This window comes from Podarcis filfolensis (assembly GCF_964270895.1).
Source record: "Podarcis filfolensis genome assembly, chromosome: 5".
NCBI lineage: Eukaryota > Metazoa > Chordata > Lepidosauria > Squamata > Lacertidae > Podarcis > Podarcis filfolensis.
The window spans coordinates 64,790,061-64,809,508 of NC_139608.1; the positions used below are offsets into that span (position 1 = coordinate 64,790,061).

Sequence of the window (19,448 nt, forward strand, 5' to 3'; positions counted from 1 at the left end):
CCTCATTGCTTTAATCTGTTCCTGATTGTAAACACCCCCAAAGTGTATTGCTTTATTATGGTGTGAGCTTACATAGAACTCACTGTACCAGGTGTATAATACAGACCTCTATCCAAATATGAAGTGGACCAGTTTTTTTAAAAAAATGCGTTCACAACCCCCCCATGAATGTTTCTTAAAAACAGGAAGGAATTGTTTTAAAGGGAAATGCCAGGTGGGGAAAATACACAGAGGGATTAATCAGTGGAAGTAAAACTAACCAGCTCATAATGTTAAGGACATGCAATCATGAGGACATAGTCCTGCGCAAGAAATACTGTTTCTTATACACAGTGATATGTTCATGGGAATGAAAGCGGAGCAGCAATTGCTATGAAGGATCAATACTTCATTGGGTGGGCTGTGAGAGCAATATGCAAGTGTATCAAGACAATGCATTAAGTGGTATACATTGGTACCTCGGGTTAAGAATTTAATTCATTCTGGAGGTCTGTTCTTAACCTGAAACTGCTCTTAACCTGAAGCACCACTTTAGCTAATGGGGCCTCTTGCTGTAGCTGCACTGCTGCTGCACAATTTCTGTTCTCACCCTGAAGCAAAGTTCTTAACCCAAGGTAATATTTCTCGGTTAGCAGAGTCTGTAACCTGAAGCATATGTAACCTGAAGTGTATATAACCCGAGGTCCCACTGTATGTTGTAAGAGACTTTTTTTTTAAGAAAGCATGACAAGAAAAGACAGGGGTTGACTATGCTTCGCTTCACAGAAGTGAAGAAAGATTGTTTTATGCTTATAGTATGTCTTTTGTGCTGCTCAGCCCATCAGCTGCTTCCCATAGTGTTTTGATGTGGTTTCGCTGAATCACTTGAGGACTTTAAGTGGGAGTAGATGTCAGCTCTTTGTTCTGGCCCCAGAAGGATAGGCTGGGTCAGATGATTTTTGTGCCTGGGATGCATTCACATGTGAACTTCCACTCTACCTGCTCCTCTTCCATTCAACAGGGCCCCACCCCACCCCACCCCAAAGAGTGGGGAGAAGTGGCTTCCAATCTGCTGGAGGTAACAAGCCATTGTTTTCACTTCAGCAACTCTGTGTGGTGCTGCTGAGAATCCTTGACAGTGTCTGTAGCACAATGGAAACTCAGTTTGGAGGGAAACTAAGACTGCACTTGGCGGAAAGATCTGTCAATATTCTGACTCCAAAAAATGAGCCATGCACAATGAATGTGGTGGTACATTACTGCAGAAGTGGGGGGTCTATGGCCCACAGGCAAAATTAGACCCAAATTGACCCATGAGGCTATTCCACAAATAACACCCAGTTGGCCCACACCTGACAGATGTGGGGGGCAGGTAAAGACACAGCTGCAAAGGAACAAGTGGGAGCCTTGGAATTCACACCTAATTGTTCAATGGTAAGAAAGGCATGTTGTCAGTGCCAATCAGCCAACTGAGAACTCCCTGGTGTAGCTTGACTTGTGTCTAAGCCAGGCTACAAAGGAAGAAAGGAAAGGATGGGCAGCGTGCTCAGAATGCCATTAAACTATTACTTCTTTTGATGTTGGGTCTCCTGGCGTCTTGCCAGGTGATTGGCAGGTGGGCAGCCCTGCCTCCCTGTCAGCATGGTACATGGAGAACTGGGATTTGGCCAGATCCTCTTACCCACTCCTGAATCACTGGGCCAATCTGTTTTGTGTAGAAGCATTAAGGAACCTTTGTGAATCTTGTGGGTATATTCCATCTCTGGATGAAACAGGAAAGGAAGCTGGTGTTGTGCCTAAGGAAGATGGGATTGCCTTAAATTGTGATCCGCCAACCTGGGGTATTGCCCATATATTTTTTTCATTTCCCTTCCAGCTGGTCTCACAGTTATATTTGACTTCATGCTTTAGGCCACGTTCGGCCTGCTCTTCCCACTTCTCCTGCCGGAAGACTTTTAAGCGTCCCACTGAGCAATGACATCAGGGTGCAGAGATTCATCTGTTCGATTTCTGCCTTTGCCCCTATCTGGTTCAGAGGGAAAGAATACATAGATCTGGGTAGTACACAGAGGGCAGCCCGCTCCAAAGCACCGTTCTTCCAGCATGTGAATGTTGGAACAAATGGGAAGTAAGCATTTTCTGCTTACATCAGGGACGGGGAGCCAAGTGATTTGAACCATTGTCCATGCTGATTGGGGCTCATCGGAGTTAGACTCCAACAGTAACTGGAGGACCACAAGTTACCCATCCCTGGCTTACGTGGTGCAGAGGTTAAGCCGGGTGCCTTAGCACAGGTGCGTAAAACCTGAGATCTACCAGCTAGAGCTAGGTGCATGAGTGAATTCTCCTAAACCAAATATTATTTTGATCCATCATGAGTGTGGAGGAGATAAACAGGTCGGTCAAGATCACTAGACGTGCCTTTGTTCTCTGATGAGGGAGGGGCCACCTCAGAAACCCAGATTCTCTTTTGTGTGACTTAAAAGGCTTTTAGTGCCATTTCTGCAAATAGTGTCATGCACGAAGAAAATGAATGCTCTTATTTCATTGTTCACCTCAACTGCTTGAGGCATGCTATGCTTTATGCAAAAGTTATTTGCTAAGTGCTTTGTAATTAAGATTATATAAGCAATGAGAGTTTTATATTTATGGCATGTACCGTGAAAAGGTTCATTGTCTAAATCTCCGCACTTCAAGGTAGGAAACAAAGCTGCCATGGCGTGGTCCAAATGATTACAAAGACCATGGAGTAATTCCAGCTTAATTAATAAATACATCCATGGGGGCGGGGGGGGGAGGCTGTTGCTATGCCACACACCCTTTTGCCAGCACATGATCTTAAAGTCAGAGAATTGGAATTCATAATTTTATCACTTGATAAAAGTGAACCAGTTTCCTTGTTTTCAAAATGCACAGAACAGAATACAGTATGTGTGCACTTCAGGAACACAGAAAGTTGCCCTAGTCCATCTACTCAGTATTGTCTGCACAGACTGGCAGTAATTTTCTAGAATTGTCTCCCAGCCCTACCTAGAGATGCCAGGGATTGAACTTGCAACCTTTTGCATGCAAAGCAGATGCTCTATGACCCATCCCCAGAGGAGAAGCTGGGTTTGCTAAAATATGAACTACTGAACCCCCTAAGCTAAATATCACTCCTTCTAATAGTGAATTTTCGTGCGAGGTACCAACAGGATTGTAGCCAAAATGGGGTTACTGAAAAAGAAGAGAGAGGTATCAGTATGCTGAAGGGAACCCTAAGTTTTACCGAAGCACAACAAATTGTTAACCAAAAAAAACCCCTAAGGAGGCGAGGACTGTGTTCAACTAAGTTCTGTTCAAAGTAGGCCCACTGAAATTAAGGAACCTTAGTTAGTCATGTCTATTAACATCAGTGGGTCTACTGTGAGTAAGATTAACATTAAATATAACCCAAATTCCTAAAACAAAACCCCAATAAGAACAGAGTATAGTGTTTACCTACAGAAGATTGAGTGTTAGAAAGGGAAGAAAGTTGTGTGGTGTGAAATGCCTAGTTTGACCTCTTAATGCCTTATAGCAGATACTGTAGTGCTCTCATCATACCTGAACACTGACCATGCTAACTGAGACGGGTGGACATTGGAATTTTACAACATCTGGGTGGCCACAAGCTACCATTTCCTGATTTGTTGCAACCTAAAGGAGGGCACAGCTGGTTGGCTGGCTGGCTGGCTGGCAGCTGGAACAGAAGTATTCCTATTATTAGGTGGCAATATACTGCAATGTTTTGTTACAGATCTCACTTGTAATGCTGCTGCAGGTACTTGATGGAAGAAAGAAATAAGACATCAGAATATTGGATAGCCAGGACCACAATTTTTATTGGCATGATTGCAACAAGATCTGCAATTCTAACACGTGTGGTGCTTAGCTAAGCTCAGGAACTGCCTAGTGACTCAATTTGCTTATAGAACTAGGGGTTAGTCATGCCCGCTAGACCCTTTTCTGTTAACCACACTTGTTCCAGCTGCTTAGTCCTATAACACTCTAGGAAGTGTCTATGAACACATTAAAACCTAGGTCACAACCATAAGGAGAGCCAGTGTGGTGTAGTTGTTAGAATGTTCGGCTAGGACCTGGGAGACTAGGGTTCAAATCTTCCCTTGGTCATGAAGCTCAATGGGCAACTTTGGACTGAAATTGGGAGCGGGTAGCCACGTACCCCACCTTGAGCTCCTTGGAAGAAAGGTGGGAAATAAATGAACCATATATACATATTATATATATATATATATATATATATATATATATATATATATATATATTCCTTTTGGGAGACATGTGCATATGATTCTGTGAAGCAAACCTTTGAATAGTTGGAAGGTGCAGCCTGTCAGATGGGTGTAATTCACGTTCCAGTCTCTCTTTTTTATATATATAAATTTTTATTAATTTTCCAACATATATTAAGACACAATACAACTGACAATACATAAACAAACAAACATATAAACACGTATAATTTCATAACCTCTTTTTCTTAGACCTTATTTCAACGACTTCCCCATACCTCCCTTTTCTGCATCCCTGTTTTAAACTTTCCCAGCAACCCCTAATTTCAGTTACTTAAAATTCACTTTCTTTAATCCTTTTTCTCTTACCCAATTATTTGTCACTGCAATTCTGTTTTACATTACCCATGACATTTTAGCACTCATTAATTTTACAACAGTTCTTAAGATAAACTTTAAATTTCTTCCAATCTTCTTCCACCGTCTCTTTCCCTTGGTCACGGATTCTGCCAGTCATCTCGGCCAGTCCCATATAGTCTATCACCTTCGTCTGCCACTCTTCCAGCGTGGGTAGTTCTTGTGTCTTCCAATACTTTGCTAAAAGAACTCTTGCTGCTGTTCACGTTCCAGTCTCTTGGCACAGGCAGGCATTCAGGGTGGCTCTCACCACCTACCAGTACAATGCCTAGGCTAACAGAAGAGCCATTTCTCCCCTTTGCATAATGAAACAGCATATTTATGAGCAGGGCCCTCCAAATCATTATGATCGGTTTTGGAGGAAGGTTTTTCTGGTTAAGCATGAGCTTACAAGAAACTACTATTGGGTGTCCTTGCTTTCTCCCTGCACTTTCTGAATTTAGAAAGATGATTCATAATCTCAATACATGAAATTTTACACAGCTATAGCTCTTTTTGCTGCACTTTTCAGAGGATGTACTTCACTCCTTCCCAAAGAGAACAGGGGTGTTTTGCCTTAGCCAGATAGCACATTTGATCTGGAAATATGTGGCAATGATATCACTGATACGTAATATTTTTAGAATCAGGGTATTCCACTTAAGTTGGTCTGTATCAGAACAGCGTTCTAGCTGAGTAATTTAGGATTTTATATGAGTTTCTTATAATGTAGGCCAGATTTTGTTTTTCAGTTGTTTCACTGAACTGATACACGCACCTGAAAAGTTGTTGTAACTCATTATGTTACTTCATAAAACTCATTGCGACGTAATTCTTCGTGTCTTTTCCCCTGCTTTGATTATATAACTCCATAAATGTACCCTTTACACATCTTTCACGTGTCACAAACTTCAGGCAATAAACTTTATAGGAAACCATTCATGACGACAGTGATTTAGAAATGCCGCTCGTTAATAGACAATTGCCGTAATGTTCCTAAGCACTGTGCTCTTGCAAAGATAACTATTATGCTGCGCCTCTCAGTAGAAACACCAAAATGGAAGTTCAGCACATTCGAAGTGCACTTACATTTTTGCATATCTCTTTTTTTAAATTGCCATTATTGTGCAAGCCTTAACATGGCTGAATTTATCTGCAGTGCTGCCCTTTAAAATCTGAAGACATGATAAGGAAACTCAGCTCGAGGACCATGTCTTTCTCATAACCTTTGCTACCTCCTACGTAAGTATAAAAGCAGTCAAATGCTCTGCAGCTGGAAATGGCCTATGCGGTGGCAAGAAGCCAGCATCCTTTCACTGTGACAGTTAAAAAAAAAACCTTAATGATTAACAAATGGCTTCTTTTTTTTCTTTTTAAAGTCTCTTCTTTATAGCCTCCTCACAGATAGTATCTTAATAAGCAGCTTCTGATTCTCTGGTAGAGAAATCCCACAAAGGAAGGAATGGTTTTCTTGCTTGCTGACTTCATCAACTTTTAATGTAATGTGTAATTTTGTATAATTCAAGACCTCAGACATAATGCTGTATAGAGTTTAAGGCCTGTCAGGTTGAAACAGTGTCGCTTCTGATTGCAAAATGTCCTTTATTCTAAAGGGAAAGAAAGTATTTCAGGCTCATTCTCACATTGCGTTTTAAAAATACAGCTCTACCCTTACAAGTCGCAACAGTGTTCAAGGGCGGTTTCCTATGTTACGGTTTCATTCTCAGAAGTGCTTCTAAAAGTTTTCTCCATAACGCAAACAGTAATTCTCTATAGTCTTACATAAAGAGTATGTTTTTAAACTTTCCCTGCTTTTTTTATGGATAAGCAGAATTTAAATTGCCTAAATAAACTTTTTACTTGTAAGACAAATGTCCAAAGTTGCTTATAGACATGGGTGGATCTTTTAATTTTAATTTCTCGCTGTTTCTCCAGCCTTAAATTCAGTTCACTACAGCTCCATTTCTAGATTGCATTAGAAAAAAAAATATCATGAAAATTCACCATCATTTTAGTATGTATTTGTTATAATAAAGATGTTTGTGTGCAGTTTTGCATAATGTACACATTGTTTGAAAGCAATGTACCCTAATATAATCAAATTGTGTATGTTGCTTTCATTGGTATACACATTGGCTGGAGAATTGCATTGCAAAATTCAGAGAAGTCTAAATTTTGAAAGAAGTTTTGGTTCATGTATTCTTTCGGAAAATACAAATTAGGTAGGTTTGGCGCTATAGAATCAAACAGAATAAAAAAACTTACCTATCTCTAGACTTGCATGTCACCATAGCATGTGGGGCTTCGGACAACTGGTATCAGAGCAACCGTCTCAAACTCACTCATAAAATTATGCAATTACTGTGCGTGAGCTCCCAGTTACCAACAATTTTGAATAAAATTTAGGCTACAATACAGTAAATAGTTTCCTGTTCAATGGGCCTTACTTTTGAGCAGACATGCCTAGGTTTGTGGTGTCAGTTATCAAATATTATTGTTACTATTTACGCCCTTAATGACACACCAGAATAGCATATATATTGTAACATGTGGAAGCTTTGCTTATATATCTGTTCAGTGCTAATGTTTAACTTGAGTTTTACCTAGTTTGAAATTAATTTGGTTGGTGCACAGGAAGCATACTCAACGGATTTAGGCTGAAATCCTATACTGACTTGCGTAGGAGTAACTCCCACTGAACTCAGTGGGGCCTATGTCTGAGGAGACATGTATAGGATTGCCAAGATAGATATGTGATACCCATTTAAAAAATGCACGTTCATGTAATCTGGCTGCAACTAATCGTTGTTTCTCTTCACCACATTTGTGCTCCTTTAATATGCCAACCCATATTAAGGATTCAAGGTATTGTGCCACAGTGTGTGGTGTACAAGGCACATGAAGCAGTAATCTAGCTGAAGTGAAGCAGGTTTGGGTTTCGTCAGTGCCTAGATGTGAGACATTCTGGGAAACCCAGAGAGTTCTGGGAACTCTCCTTGAGTTCCATAATGGGAAGAAAGCCAGAGTTATAAATATACCAAATATTTCCTATGTGGAAGTGCTTTCGCTTCAGGAATCTTGTGGCACAAACTCTATGATTCTGTGATTTCTGAGAGTCAAATTCAGGTTTAGAGTACATCCACTGAAATCAATGGAGATTATGTTAATCACTAGCTGAAGTCCCATTTCTTTCTATGAGTATTCTCTAAAGGATGACTAAATCTGGATCCATCTCCCAAGTATAGTGGGAACTGCAGAATGCTTGAACATTGCTTTGTATTGTTCTTCTCTTACCTATTGTTGTGCATGTATTAATCCCCTTCCCCCCGGTATCTTCCCATGCATGTTCAGACATGGCTTTTAGTCTCATGAGTAAATGAATCTCCTTGATCAAAACATTTCAGGAAGTTGCCTTTCTTTCCATTTCCCACCCCACCCCCCTTATTCTAGACATTCATTGCTTCGCCATCAGTCTCATGGAATGGGGAAAGGGACTACATGTGTTCTGGTTTAACCCCCTGAAACAAGCAAGGGCTGTATCCGTCCACCCGGCAGCCTTCACAGTCTAGTCCACGTTGGCCAACAAGCAAGGGAGCAGGTGCAGCACAGCAACAAGATACTTATGAATAGCTGTAGATGATTCAGGCAAAGAGCCCAACCACACAATGCAAGGAGAAGGCATAAAATTCCCAGGGTCTCCAGCCAATTTAGCCGGGGGGGGGGGGAGAGGAGGATTCCTTCGCAGCCTGGAGTCTGTTGGATCAGTCAGATCCCCTCCAGTGAGTCATCCCAAAAGAACATTTAATTGGGCACCACTTCAACAATCCTATTGCTAGTTATGGCACAATCGATGTTCCTTGTTTTTTGGAACATTCCAACTCCACGGAACTAACACCACATCTTTTCTTGTATCCCTTCTTCTTGGAATTTGGTCTTGGCAACCATCAGCTCCAAGGTAAAAAAAAGGTCAGGCTGCATAATCTGTCAGGGCAAATGTTCTTCTGAATTCTGTTAAACAGAATGCCCACGCTAAAAATACCTATGTTACAGTTTAACCACAATTTCCTTTTTAACTTAAAACAGCAATCAGCAGCAGCTCCAAATACTACAGCTTGTTCAGGCAATCTGTATCTAATTGACTAGTTTTAAATTCTTGGCCAAAGTATGATTTAGTCAGACACTACAAATAAAATCATCTTAAACAAAACAGTCTGTTGAAGGAAGAAATAATATATTTTTTGCACTGCATTGAACATTGTGTGTGTGTGTGTGTGTGTGTGTGTGTGTGTGTGTGTGTGTTCGTGTGTGTTCGTGTTCACACAAACCCAAGCATATGTATATACATACAAAAGGAAAGTAACAAAATAAAAGGTGAACAGTACAATTCTGTGCTCCTCTACTGAGCAGTCCAGATCTGCCAGTCTCACTTAACCTTTCCTTGTGTAAATAGATCCAGCATAATTCAGTGCTTAAAGTATCAGAGCTAGAGAACTGGGGACATCTAGGTTCAAATTCTCATGAAGGTCACTGGGGGTTGTTCTGATGATCATATGAGGAAGAAAGGAGGACTGCACACTGTACCTGAGGAAGGGTGAGATAAGTGTTTGAGAAAGAAAGAAAGAAAGACTTTCAGCCACCTAATATTTAAACCCTCCTCCAAAAGCTTTAGAATATCACCTCATCGCCACATATTCCCCATATCAGATCAACCTTCTGACATGAAAGAAGGGTAGTTCACCAAGCCCTAGATTTTTCTACTGATTCAAACCTCTGTTTGACAAGAAACAGTCATGGGGGAAAGAAGCACAGAAGCAAGCAGCAGGACTCTCTTCCCCTCCTTTGGTTTCTAGCAACTGTATTCAGAAGCATACTGCCTCGGGCATGCAAAAGTTCCCAGGTTCAGTCCCCATTACCTGAAGCATCAGGTGATTTGGAGGACTTTGGCCTGAGAATCTGGAGAGTCACAGCCAGCCTGGGTAGTGAACATTGGGCAAGGTGGATAAACAGCCTCGCCTGGTTTGCAGCCTATCTCTGTGTATAGGACATTAGAGTCAACTCATAACACTAGTGCGCTGAGAGTTACGCTGGTTGCTAATATGCTCCCGGGCCAAATTTAAAGTTTACCGGTAGTGTATAAAGCCCTAAACACGTTTGAGAGATCAGTTTACTCCCTATATACCTGTCTGCTCACTGTATGGGCCCACCTCATGGTTCCATGGGCACCAGAGGTTTGTTTCATGGTTACTCAGATCAGATCCTTAAGCACGCCTGTCCACGAAAGTTAGACAAGTACCAACATCATACACATTTCATCAGATGCTAGAAACTATTTCTACAGGCCTTCCCAAAAGGTTCTGTCGACTCAATGTCAGATATCAGATTTCTTTTGGGAAACTGTTTTTAATCTGCCTTATTTGTTGTGTTTTTATTATTGCACACCACTAATTTTAACTGTCTATGATTTTTTCCAAATAGATGAATCAATAGAGAGTACATTGCAAAATGACCTGACCTAGTATAAAGAAGATTCATACAAGGAGCCTGTTTCTTCTTTTCTTTTACTATCAAGAGCTCCTTTATCCCTAGTTTCCTTTATCCTTGCCATTTAATATATCTCATTCAACTGATCCCACTTCCTACAATCTCCCTCTCCTTGCTCATAAATGGTCCTTAATTCCCACACATACTACTGCTTATGAGGGGTTTTCCCTCCAGATCAAGGACATGGGTCTCTTTTTTCTCCTTCCTAGCTCATTCCCCCATCCAGCTTCATCTTGGGTACCACCACTCTTATAAGAAATACAGGATGCTGCCTTACAGCACATCAATCTGTAGGTCCATCTCACTCAGTATTGTCTACAGCAAAAGTGGGCGAACCTGTGGCCCTCTAATTGCTATTGAACTCCAGCTCCCATCATCTCTAGCATAGCCAATGGGTAGGGATGGTGGGATTTACAGTCCAGTTAATCTAGAGGGCACAGTGTTGGCTACCCAACAATTCTCCAGGGTTTTAGACAGGACTCTTTCCCAACCCTACTTGGAGATGCCATTTATTGAACTTGGGACCTTTTCCATGCACAATATGTACTCTTAACACTGGGCTACAGCCCTTCCCCCTGCATCTGGGAGCCTTAGCAAGGTGAGGCATACCTTGAACCCCCGCCATGTGTTTTCTGCTTTCCTCTTTACAGAACCCATCTGCCCTTTGCTTTCATCCAGTTGCACCAACCTAGAGCCTACACACAAGTCATCACTGTCCTTGACCCAGCAGATGACTCTTGCTGGGCATTGTCCCACTGCTCTCCCACTTCCAAGTCAATATTGGGTATTCAGGTCAATTCCTTCACTCTCTATAGAGAGTTTGTTGGTTCTCATTTCTTAATTTATAAGTGTTCAACATGGTTATCTCCCAGCTCTCATGGTACATGGGAGTGTCTTCTGGCTTCTGCACATTGGAGTCCTTAATTTATCACTTGTCCATATTAGGATGGAGCACTAGCATCTTTGTTTGAATGTTGTAGCATCGGGATAGCAGTTTTTCTTTCTAAGTCATAATGGAAGAGGTGTTGCTACATCTGAATGATAATACAGTTTTGTTTTTAGTTTGTTTCAGGGGGAAATAACCATCTCTGTTTCTTTGTAATTAAATTGCCAGTGGGACAGTTATGACCAAGGCTTCCGTTTATGCTCCAGTTGTGGTGGTCTGTTGCAAACCTTCTATCCATGACTTAATTAGCTTGGCTTTTTAGAACTCTCAGAGAGCTCCAGCATCTTGTACTCTGTATGAGTGCAGTCTAAAAGCAAGAGCGCAACTCTGCCCCCAACACCCACACTCTAGAGTTGTTATTAAATCATACCTGCTTTGGGAAGGAAGGAGATATATATATTATTTTAGAAACCATGTCAAATCATCTACCTTGTTCAAATTCAAACCAACACACACAGAATTCCCAAAACTGAAACTCTCACCTTGATTGAACTTGACTCACCTCACTGTCCTTAGTAGAAATCTTCACAATGCCAGGCATATAACTGTGCATTGTTATGCAATATTTCTGTTAATCTGATCTAGGCAATGGGTGAAAGACAACACTTAACGTGAACATTTTTTGTCTTTCATTCGAAACTTGAATGTTACGTTGATGTTCAGTTCACAAAGGCTTTTATTTGCTCAGACTAGATGCTAATAGGCCCTCAAACACGACCATACATGTACACTTTCACCTGCCAAATGGCTTCTTAATAATGAAACAGCACAGTAGTGTAGATCCATGGGGAGGATATTGCATATTTTGTGTATATATATATATATATCCATCTGTTCCAATTAAAGGAGAAAGTTGGTGCAAGTGCATTGGTAAGTTGAATAATCATATAAACTTACTTTAAAAGATAAACCTAATAGAGGATTGGTTAGTTTGGCACAGACTCTTTTAAGGGAAGCGTCTGCTTTATATCCTTTTTTGTCACATTAACCATTTAACTGGTGTTTCACCTTGAGATTTAAGCCATGTTTCCAGTGACTATTCAGTCACGGTTATTACTGAGATAGCTAACAAAAGGTGAAGGGCACCATGGGGAGGGTGCTTCATTCAGAAGTCTGAGCACACGGGGGAACTCTATAAAATCCAGATTGTGCCTGTTCACAGATGATCAGCTATCCCATGTGAATGTAAAATGGTATTAATTTCAGCTTAGCCTTCACCTGAAATGTCTGGCACATGGAATACTGTCACTCAATAGTTCACAAGAGCCACAACTAAGGAAGCAGGACTTCTTAACACAACTTGTAGAAGGGGTCACAAACATGGCACCCATGAGGTCTTTCCCTAGCACCCACAAGTCTTCTGAGACACACACACACAACTGACTGCTCATGAAGTGGTGAGGGTGGTTACATTTTTCTCTGTTGAAAAATACATGGAGCTGAAGCTGGATGTGCCACATTCTTTCCCACTTCCTCTTTCCTATCTTAAGTGTTTTTCAAAAGTCAGATTAACTCCACAAGATCCGACTTTGACATAGATCTCTTGGAAAAGTGAAGTGTGTTTGTGTGCGTGCCCCCTTATCTCTCTCTGTCTCTCAGTGAGGTTGATCCAGAGGAGGGGGAGATAAGTGGCTAGAGGGTTAAAGTGTGCCCACAGGCCTGAAAAGGTTAGTCATCCCTTACTTGTAGAATTGAATGTAGTTGGACTACTTTGGTGTGTTTCATATTTTGAAGTGCTGCGCTTGGTGAGGGAAATCAGATACACAGGTATAGGCTGGCGGGAATGGGTAAAATTAAATGCACGGGTATAGTGGCTTAGCTGTAGTGAAAAGACCTCAGGATTGTGGGCAATCTTGAGTTGATCGTAAGTCAGTAGTATAACATGGCTGCAATAAAGGAAAATGCAGTTTTAGGCTACATTAATAGAGACATCGTTTCCAAGTAGCAATAAGTAATAGTCCCATTTTATCCTGCAGTCATCACACCTCATCTAGAGTACTGTGCCCAGTTCTGGGCACCACATATTAAGGAATATATAGCCAAATTGGGGCAAATTAAGAGGAGAGCAAGGAACCTGGTGGGCGTTTGAAACAAAGTCCTATGAACTAGGTTAAAGGAATATTGAGGGGGGATATGATGGAAGTCTACAAAAACCTGGATGGAAGTCTACAAAAACCTGCCCTGTGCAAGAAGGCAAAGACTTGTCCTCGGCTGCCCCAGATGGCATGCCTAGACCTCATGGGCTTAATTTACAGGAGGATAGATTTGCATTGAAGTTTCTTTGGGGGGACTATTGATGGTAAGAGTGATTTTACTTTGGAACCAGTTATTTATGGTGGCACCAGGTTGTAACTTCATGGGGTGTCTCTAAGCAGGAGTGGGTAGCCACCACAGAGCCCTTGTCTATGTCCCACTTTGGGAGAATGGTCAGTTGTGATGAGGAGCAGGACAACAGCCACAGCAACTAGGATGGTGGAATGCTTCATTCTATGAGGTTTGGGGAGCCTCCTCTCTGATGGCCTTCTGCTGACTTGTGAAGACATCCTTTTCTTTTATCAGTCTTTTAATTTTCCACACGGAGGTGTTTTTATTGAAGACTGTTTTATCTGCCATGCCTGTGTCTGTTATATATATTTCTTCTTCTTGCTGTATTTCCTTCTTGTGATTTTAATTATCGCAGGGTGCCTTGAATAGCTCATATATACAGGCAACAATCAGTTCCGGACTCCCATGCGTATCGGTGGGGCCCACGTCAGCCTACCCCATTCCGTCGCCTTTTTGGTGACATTTTGGTGATGTTTTTGGGTCACTTCCAGGTTCGGCACGATGCGCGTGTGCATGGTTGAGCACATATTGGATACTCCTAAAATGGTTGCTGCCTGTATTAAAAAAGTGAGGCATAAATCTTCCTATCAGGGGTGGGGAATCTCAGATCTGGGGGCCAGATTCAGTCTTCCAGGCCTTCCTATCTGACCTTCTGGACTCTCCTCATGCCACAGAACCTCTCCCCAGGCCATGCTCCTCATCTACCCTGCTTTAGTCCCTCTTTTCATGTTGAAATGTGTCCTGTAGCTCTGATAATGGCATTTGCTTGCCTGGATGGAGGATAGATAGAGGTATGTGTAGAAACCAGCTAACATATAGTACAAAGCTAACATTTACGTTTGCTGCCCCACTCACTTTTGCCTCTGGCCCTGGCCACCCTTGGCATTTGGTTCCACCCAACCAACCAGTTCACCACCCCTAAAGGTAAAGGGACCCTAACCAGTTGTGACCGACTCTGGGGTTGCAGCGCTCATCTCGCTTTATTGGCTGAGGGAGCCGGCGCACAGCTTCTGGGTCACGTGGCCAGCATGACTAAGCCGCTTCTGGTGAACCAGAGCAGCACACGGAAATGCCGTTTACCTTCCCGCCGGAGCGGTACCTATTTATCTACTTGCACTTTGACGTGCTTTCGAACTGCTAGGTTGGCAGGAGCAGGGACCGAACAACGGAGGCTCACCCCGTCGTGGGGATTCAAACCACCGACCTTCTGATCGGCAAGTCCTAGGCTCTGTGGTTTAACCCACAGCGCCACCCACATCCCTTCACCACCCCTGCATTATAATAAAACATAGGGCCCAGGACCTCAGGCCTCCTGGCCTCACCTAGCTGTTCTCCAATCTGCCCCCCCCCCCAATAAAACACACACACAAAGCCACATACCTACACCCTCTCTTATTGCTTTTGCCTGGCTAAAATGTGTTATTGAACTGCAATAATGGATGGAGGATAGACAGATGTCTGTATGGAAACCTTGTGACGTTTGCATAGCTTGAATGCATCCTGCTGTGCAAATATACGAATCACAGCCGTTGCTTCACCAGCTTTCACAAAGGGCCCTGCCCATCATTGCCATGTAGGTTTCTCATGAGGGAATACTTCCCTTAGACTGGGGGGGGGGAAGGTTTCCTCACCTCTATAATAAAATTAATAACTGTTGGGGATGCTTTAGCTACAGATTTCTTGCATTCAGCTGAATGAAATGGGGGTGGGGAGGGCAGACTGGGTTGTGTCGCCTCCCACTTCATTGGTGTATATAAAGTGTTTTAAAGAGTCATTAAACTTCAATGCCCGTGGGGTGAACGAGGCACCGATGAAAGGGTGAGTCAAGTAGTCAGGGCGGAGGCTGTGAATACAGTTGAAGTGCATGACAGCTATGGATTAGCAGCCCTTCCTATTGCCCTGTGGGGCTTGCGGCTCTGGAGTTTGCTTCACAACCACTGCTGGGTGACGCGAAGCAGTGACAGCTGTGACTACCTGTAGATGGCACTGGTGATTTCTGCAGTTTCAAGGAAGCATCACCTTCATTTAGAACATACAGTCGTACGTTGGTTGTCAAACGCCTTGGTACTTGTCCATTTTGGCTCCCGAACGCTGCAAGCCCACAAGTGAGTGTTCTGTTTGCGATCGTTCTTTAGGAGCTGAATGTCCAATGGGGCTTCCATGGCTTCCAGTTGGCTGCAAGAGCTTCCTGCAGCCAATCAGAAGCTGCGCCTTGGTTTCCAAACATTTTGGAAGTCGAACGGACTTCTGGAACGGATTCCATTTGACTTCTGAGGCACCACGTATTTGTCTTTGCCTTACACAATGTTCTGGTGGATCCTTTCCCCCCTGATGCTCCTTCATTTTTCCTAATGACTTTTTAAAATATATTATCACATACCGTGGCATTCTTTTTCAGGCCAGAGCATTATAATTTTCCTTTTCACAGAAGACATGTGAAAATATTGCCTGCCCAATGAATAGCACTCTTCAGAATACTGGCCATATTTCGGAGGACCTTAAGAGAATAATGGTCTTATAAAACTTTGGCTGCCACCATTAAGAACATGGGAAGTTGCCTTATACTGAGTCAGATCATTGTTGCATCAGGCTCAGGACTGTCTACACTGGTTAGCGGTGCCTCTCTGTGGTTTCAAACAGGGTATCTCCCAACCCTAGCTAGATACTGAACCTGTGACCTTCTGCATGCAAAGCAGATACCCCACCACTGCGCCTAAAGCCCCTCTGTACTGAACCTGAACAAGAATATCTGTTATCATGAAATACCATTCTGATTTTGTGGAATTTTCTCTCACTCATTGTGTGGGTGGATGGCTCTGTTGAAATTGCTAGAAATGTAGACTTTTGCTTTCTACCATGCTTTAGCGAGGTAGTAACCAGTTAATGGTTTCTTACTAGGTTAGAGACTAGCTAGTCTCCTCTGTCCCCCCCCCCCCACAGCTCTGGGCATGTGCGCTACTCCAAGACCTTCCTGCTTTTGCGGGAGGTGGCGGAATTCCCCCACCTCCCGCAAAAGCCCACAGGAGCCGCGCGCGACTCCTGCGGGCTTTTCAACCAGGAAGGAGAAGGGACTGAAATGGCCAGTCAGTCCTTTCTCCCTCCTTGGGGAAAAGCAGGCAAAAGCCGTGCGCTCTTTAAAGGCTGCACGGCTCCTACGGGCTTTTCTACGACGTGGGAGAATTCCCCCACCTCCTATAAAAGCCAGCAGAAGCCGCACAGCCCCTTTAAAGAGCGCACGGCTTTTGCCTGCTTTTGCGGGAGGTGGGGGAATTCCCCCATCTCCCGCAAAAGCCCACAGGAGGGAGAAGGGACGGACTCGGACAGTCTGTCCCTTCTCCCTCCTTGGGAAAAGCCTGTTTCCCCCACCGCCAGCCTCCAAGCTGGGTTGGAGAGCAGCGGGAAGGCGTCGCGTGCCTTCCCGCTGCCCCCCATCCTCTGGGGCTGGTGATGAGGGAAGCGTTGCTTTCTCCCACCGCCAGCCTCCAAGCCGGGTTGGAGAGTAGCGGGAAGGCGTCGCGTGCCTTCCCGCTGCCCCCCATCCTCTGGGGCTGGTGATGAGGGAAGCGTTGCTTTCTCCCACCGCCAGCCTCCAAGCCGGGTTGGAGAGTAGCGGGAAGGCGTCGCGCGCCTTCCTGCTGCCCCCCATCCTCTGGGGCTGGCGATGGGGGAAGCGCTGCTTTCCCCCACTGCCAGTCTCAAAGCCGGGTTGGAGAGTAGCAGGAAGGCGTTGCGGGCCTTCCTGCTGCCCCCCATCCTCTGGGGCTGGCGATGGGGGAAGCGCTGCTTTCCCCCACCGCCAGCCTCAAAGAGCAGACTCTCCTGGCTTCAGCGGAAGCAACGCGAAGCCTCTGGAGCGCAGGCTTCGGAGGCTTCGCGTTGCTATCGCTGAAGCCAAGGAGCCTGCATTCGCCCCATAAGACGCACACACATTTCCCCTTCATTTTTGGAGGGGAAAAAGTGCGTCTTATAGTGCGAAAAATACGGTGTATATATAAGCATGTTTCGGGGGGGGGATTAGTTTTATGGTACCAACTGCTTTGAGGGTCCTTAGCAGGCGTGAAAGTGGAATAAATGAATGAATGAATGTCTCCATGTGTGTTTAGTCCAGGGAAATTACTCTGGAGCCATGTTGAAATGAAACAGCACTTTTAATCTCTAATCATGAATGCACTGGTTCTTGTCCATGACTCACAATCTTATCTATACTCACAGCAGCATAGACATATATATTTTTGTACTCATGAACTCCCAGATCTAGAGGTCACCAAGAACTGAGTCTGCATTGTCAAGAATGTTGCTGATTAGTAATGAAAAGATTATTTGGTGTTTAAGATTGATATTTTCTGGAGTCCTTGTTCTAAATTCCAAACATGCAGATGCACACGTGTGGTTGCATGACTTTCTGGTAATTTTTTGCACGCAAAGGAAATCTATCTATGCGGGTAATTCTACTGAGTACAATATTACGTATGTATTGTTATTTATTATGGAAGCTTGGAAGTATTCTCCTTGACTACTTTTAAAGAGAAAGAGACTAAAATAAGACTCACATTCTTGAATTTATGTCTGCATTATAATAAGAGGACAAGGTCACCAGCCCAGACCACCACAGCGGCCCACCACAGCAGGGAGATACAGTGGTACCTTGGGTTGCAGATGCTTCAGGTTACAGACTCCGCTAACCCAGAAATAGTACTATTTCTGGAGTCTGTAACCTGAAGCATCTGTAACCTGAAGCGTCTGTAACCTGAGGTAACACTGTACTTCTACCAGCAAATCTGAAATTAGTTCTTAGGGCATGAATAATAATGTAGGCTCCTCACGGTTAACACACGGTGTTGTAGTGGTCAGTGTCAGAGTAGGACTGGGGAAGCCCAGGTTCGAAACCCACTCAGCCGTTGGGCAACCTTGGGCCAGGCACTATCGCGCATCCTAACCTACCCCACAGGATTGTTGTGAGGATATAATAGAGAACCACATATGCCACCTTGAGGTCCTTGAAGGGAAGGTGGGGTAGAAATGTAATAGCAATAATAACAAAGATTTGAAAGTACACTCAGGGACACGGCCTCTTGGGACTTCCTTTGAGTTTTATTCCTTGGGAGGAAATGGATTCCTATTTGCCTAATAACATTTTTGGAACGGGTTTCTGAATGGAGTACCACGTCTCTGTTCTTGAGTGGGCTTTTAGAATTTACTGTAAGTTATGAAATGTCCCAAATTAAATGTATTAATATGTGATACGATACCCTTTGTGAGATGTAATTCTTCTTCTTCTTCCTCTTCTCCTCGTTATAGCCATTAGCTAGTAATCCGATTACATATATTTTGTGGATGATACGATTTTATCTTGCAGGACTTTCCTCTTAGCCGTAATGTGTTCTCAAGATTCTGTTGTGGCAAAGCTCTCCACCCCCCTTTTTTTGTGTGTGCAAGTGGCTTATATCGCCTTCCCACCCTTTGCTCTGTTTCACCTCCGCTCGCATCTACCTTTTCCATTTTATGCACAAGGATATATCCCATGTTTCATAAAACGTGGCTTCTTAAGTATCCTTAAAACTGTCTGATGACCCTCTGTGTGACAGTAACAAAGACCCAGGACTACATTCGTGTTCTGTCATTTGAAACTATGCAATGGCGCATGACTTCTGCCGCCCGCAACCCCCCTTCCTTTTATTTCTAGGCACATATGAGTGCTGTTTTAGGAAAAGTCTAAGCGGCTTAACTATAGCATTATTTGCAGGTTTAATGCTCTGAGAGAAAAGTAATTGTCTAATTCCTTTATTTGTCTTTTTTTTCTCTCCACAGTAATTAACGAAAGTCAAAGGCAGCAACTGGAATCTGTGAGCTACTCCTCTCGTTACGCTCTGGGCCTTTTTTATGAAGCCGGCACACAGATTGATGTCCCTTGGGCAGTACGGTACATCTCCGATAATCCCTGCATACGCTTCATCTCCATTGATAATAAGAAGCGCAATATAGGTCAG

General features: G+C 43.4%; 1 protein-coding gene across 2 annotated transcripts in view; it reads left to right on the top strand.

The window, feature by feature from the left end:
* Positions 1 to 19,448, top strand: part of RNLS (renalase, FAD dependent amine oxidase) — a 96,109-nt gene that overhangs the window by 47,240 nt on the left and 29,421 nt on the right. For both annotated transcript variants that reach the window (XM_083614233.1, XM_083614232.1), the window contains exon 5: positions 19,270 to 19,443. In XM_083614233.1, the coding sequence (XP_083470359.1) occupies positions 19,270 to 19,443 (174 nt within the window). The remainder of the gene's footprint in view (positions 1 to 19,269; positions 19,444 to 19,448) is intronic.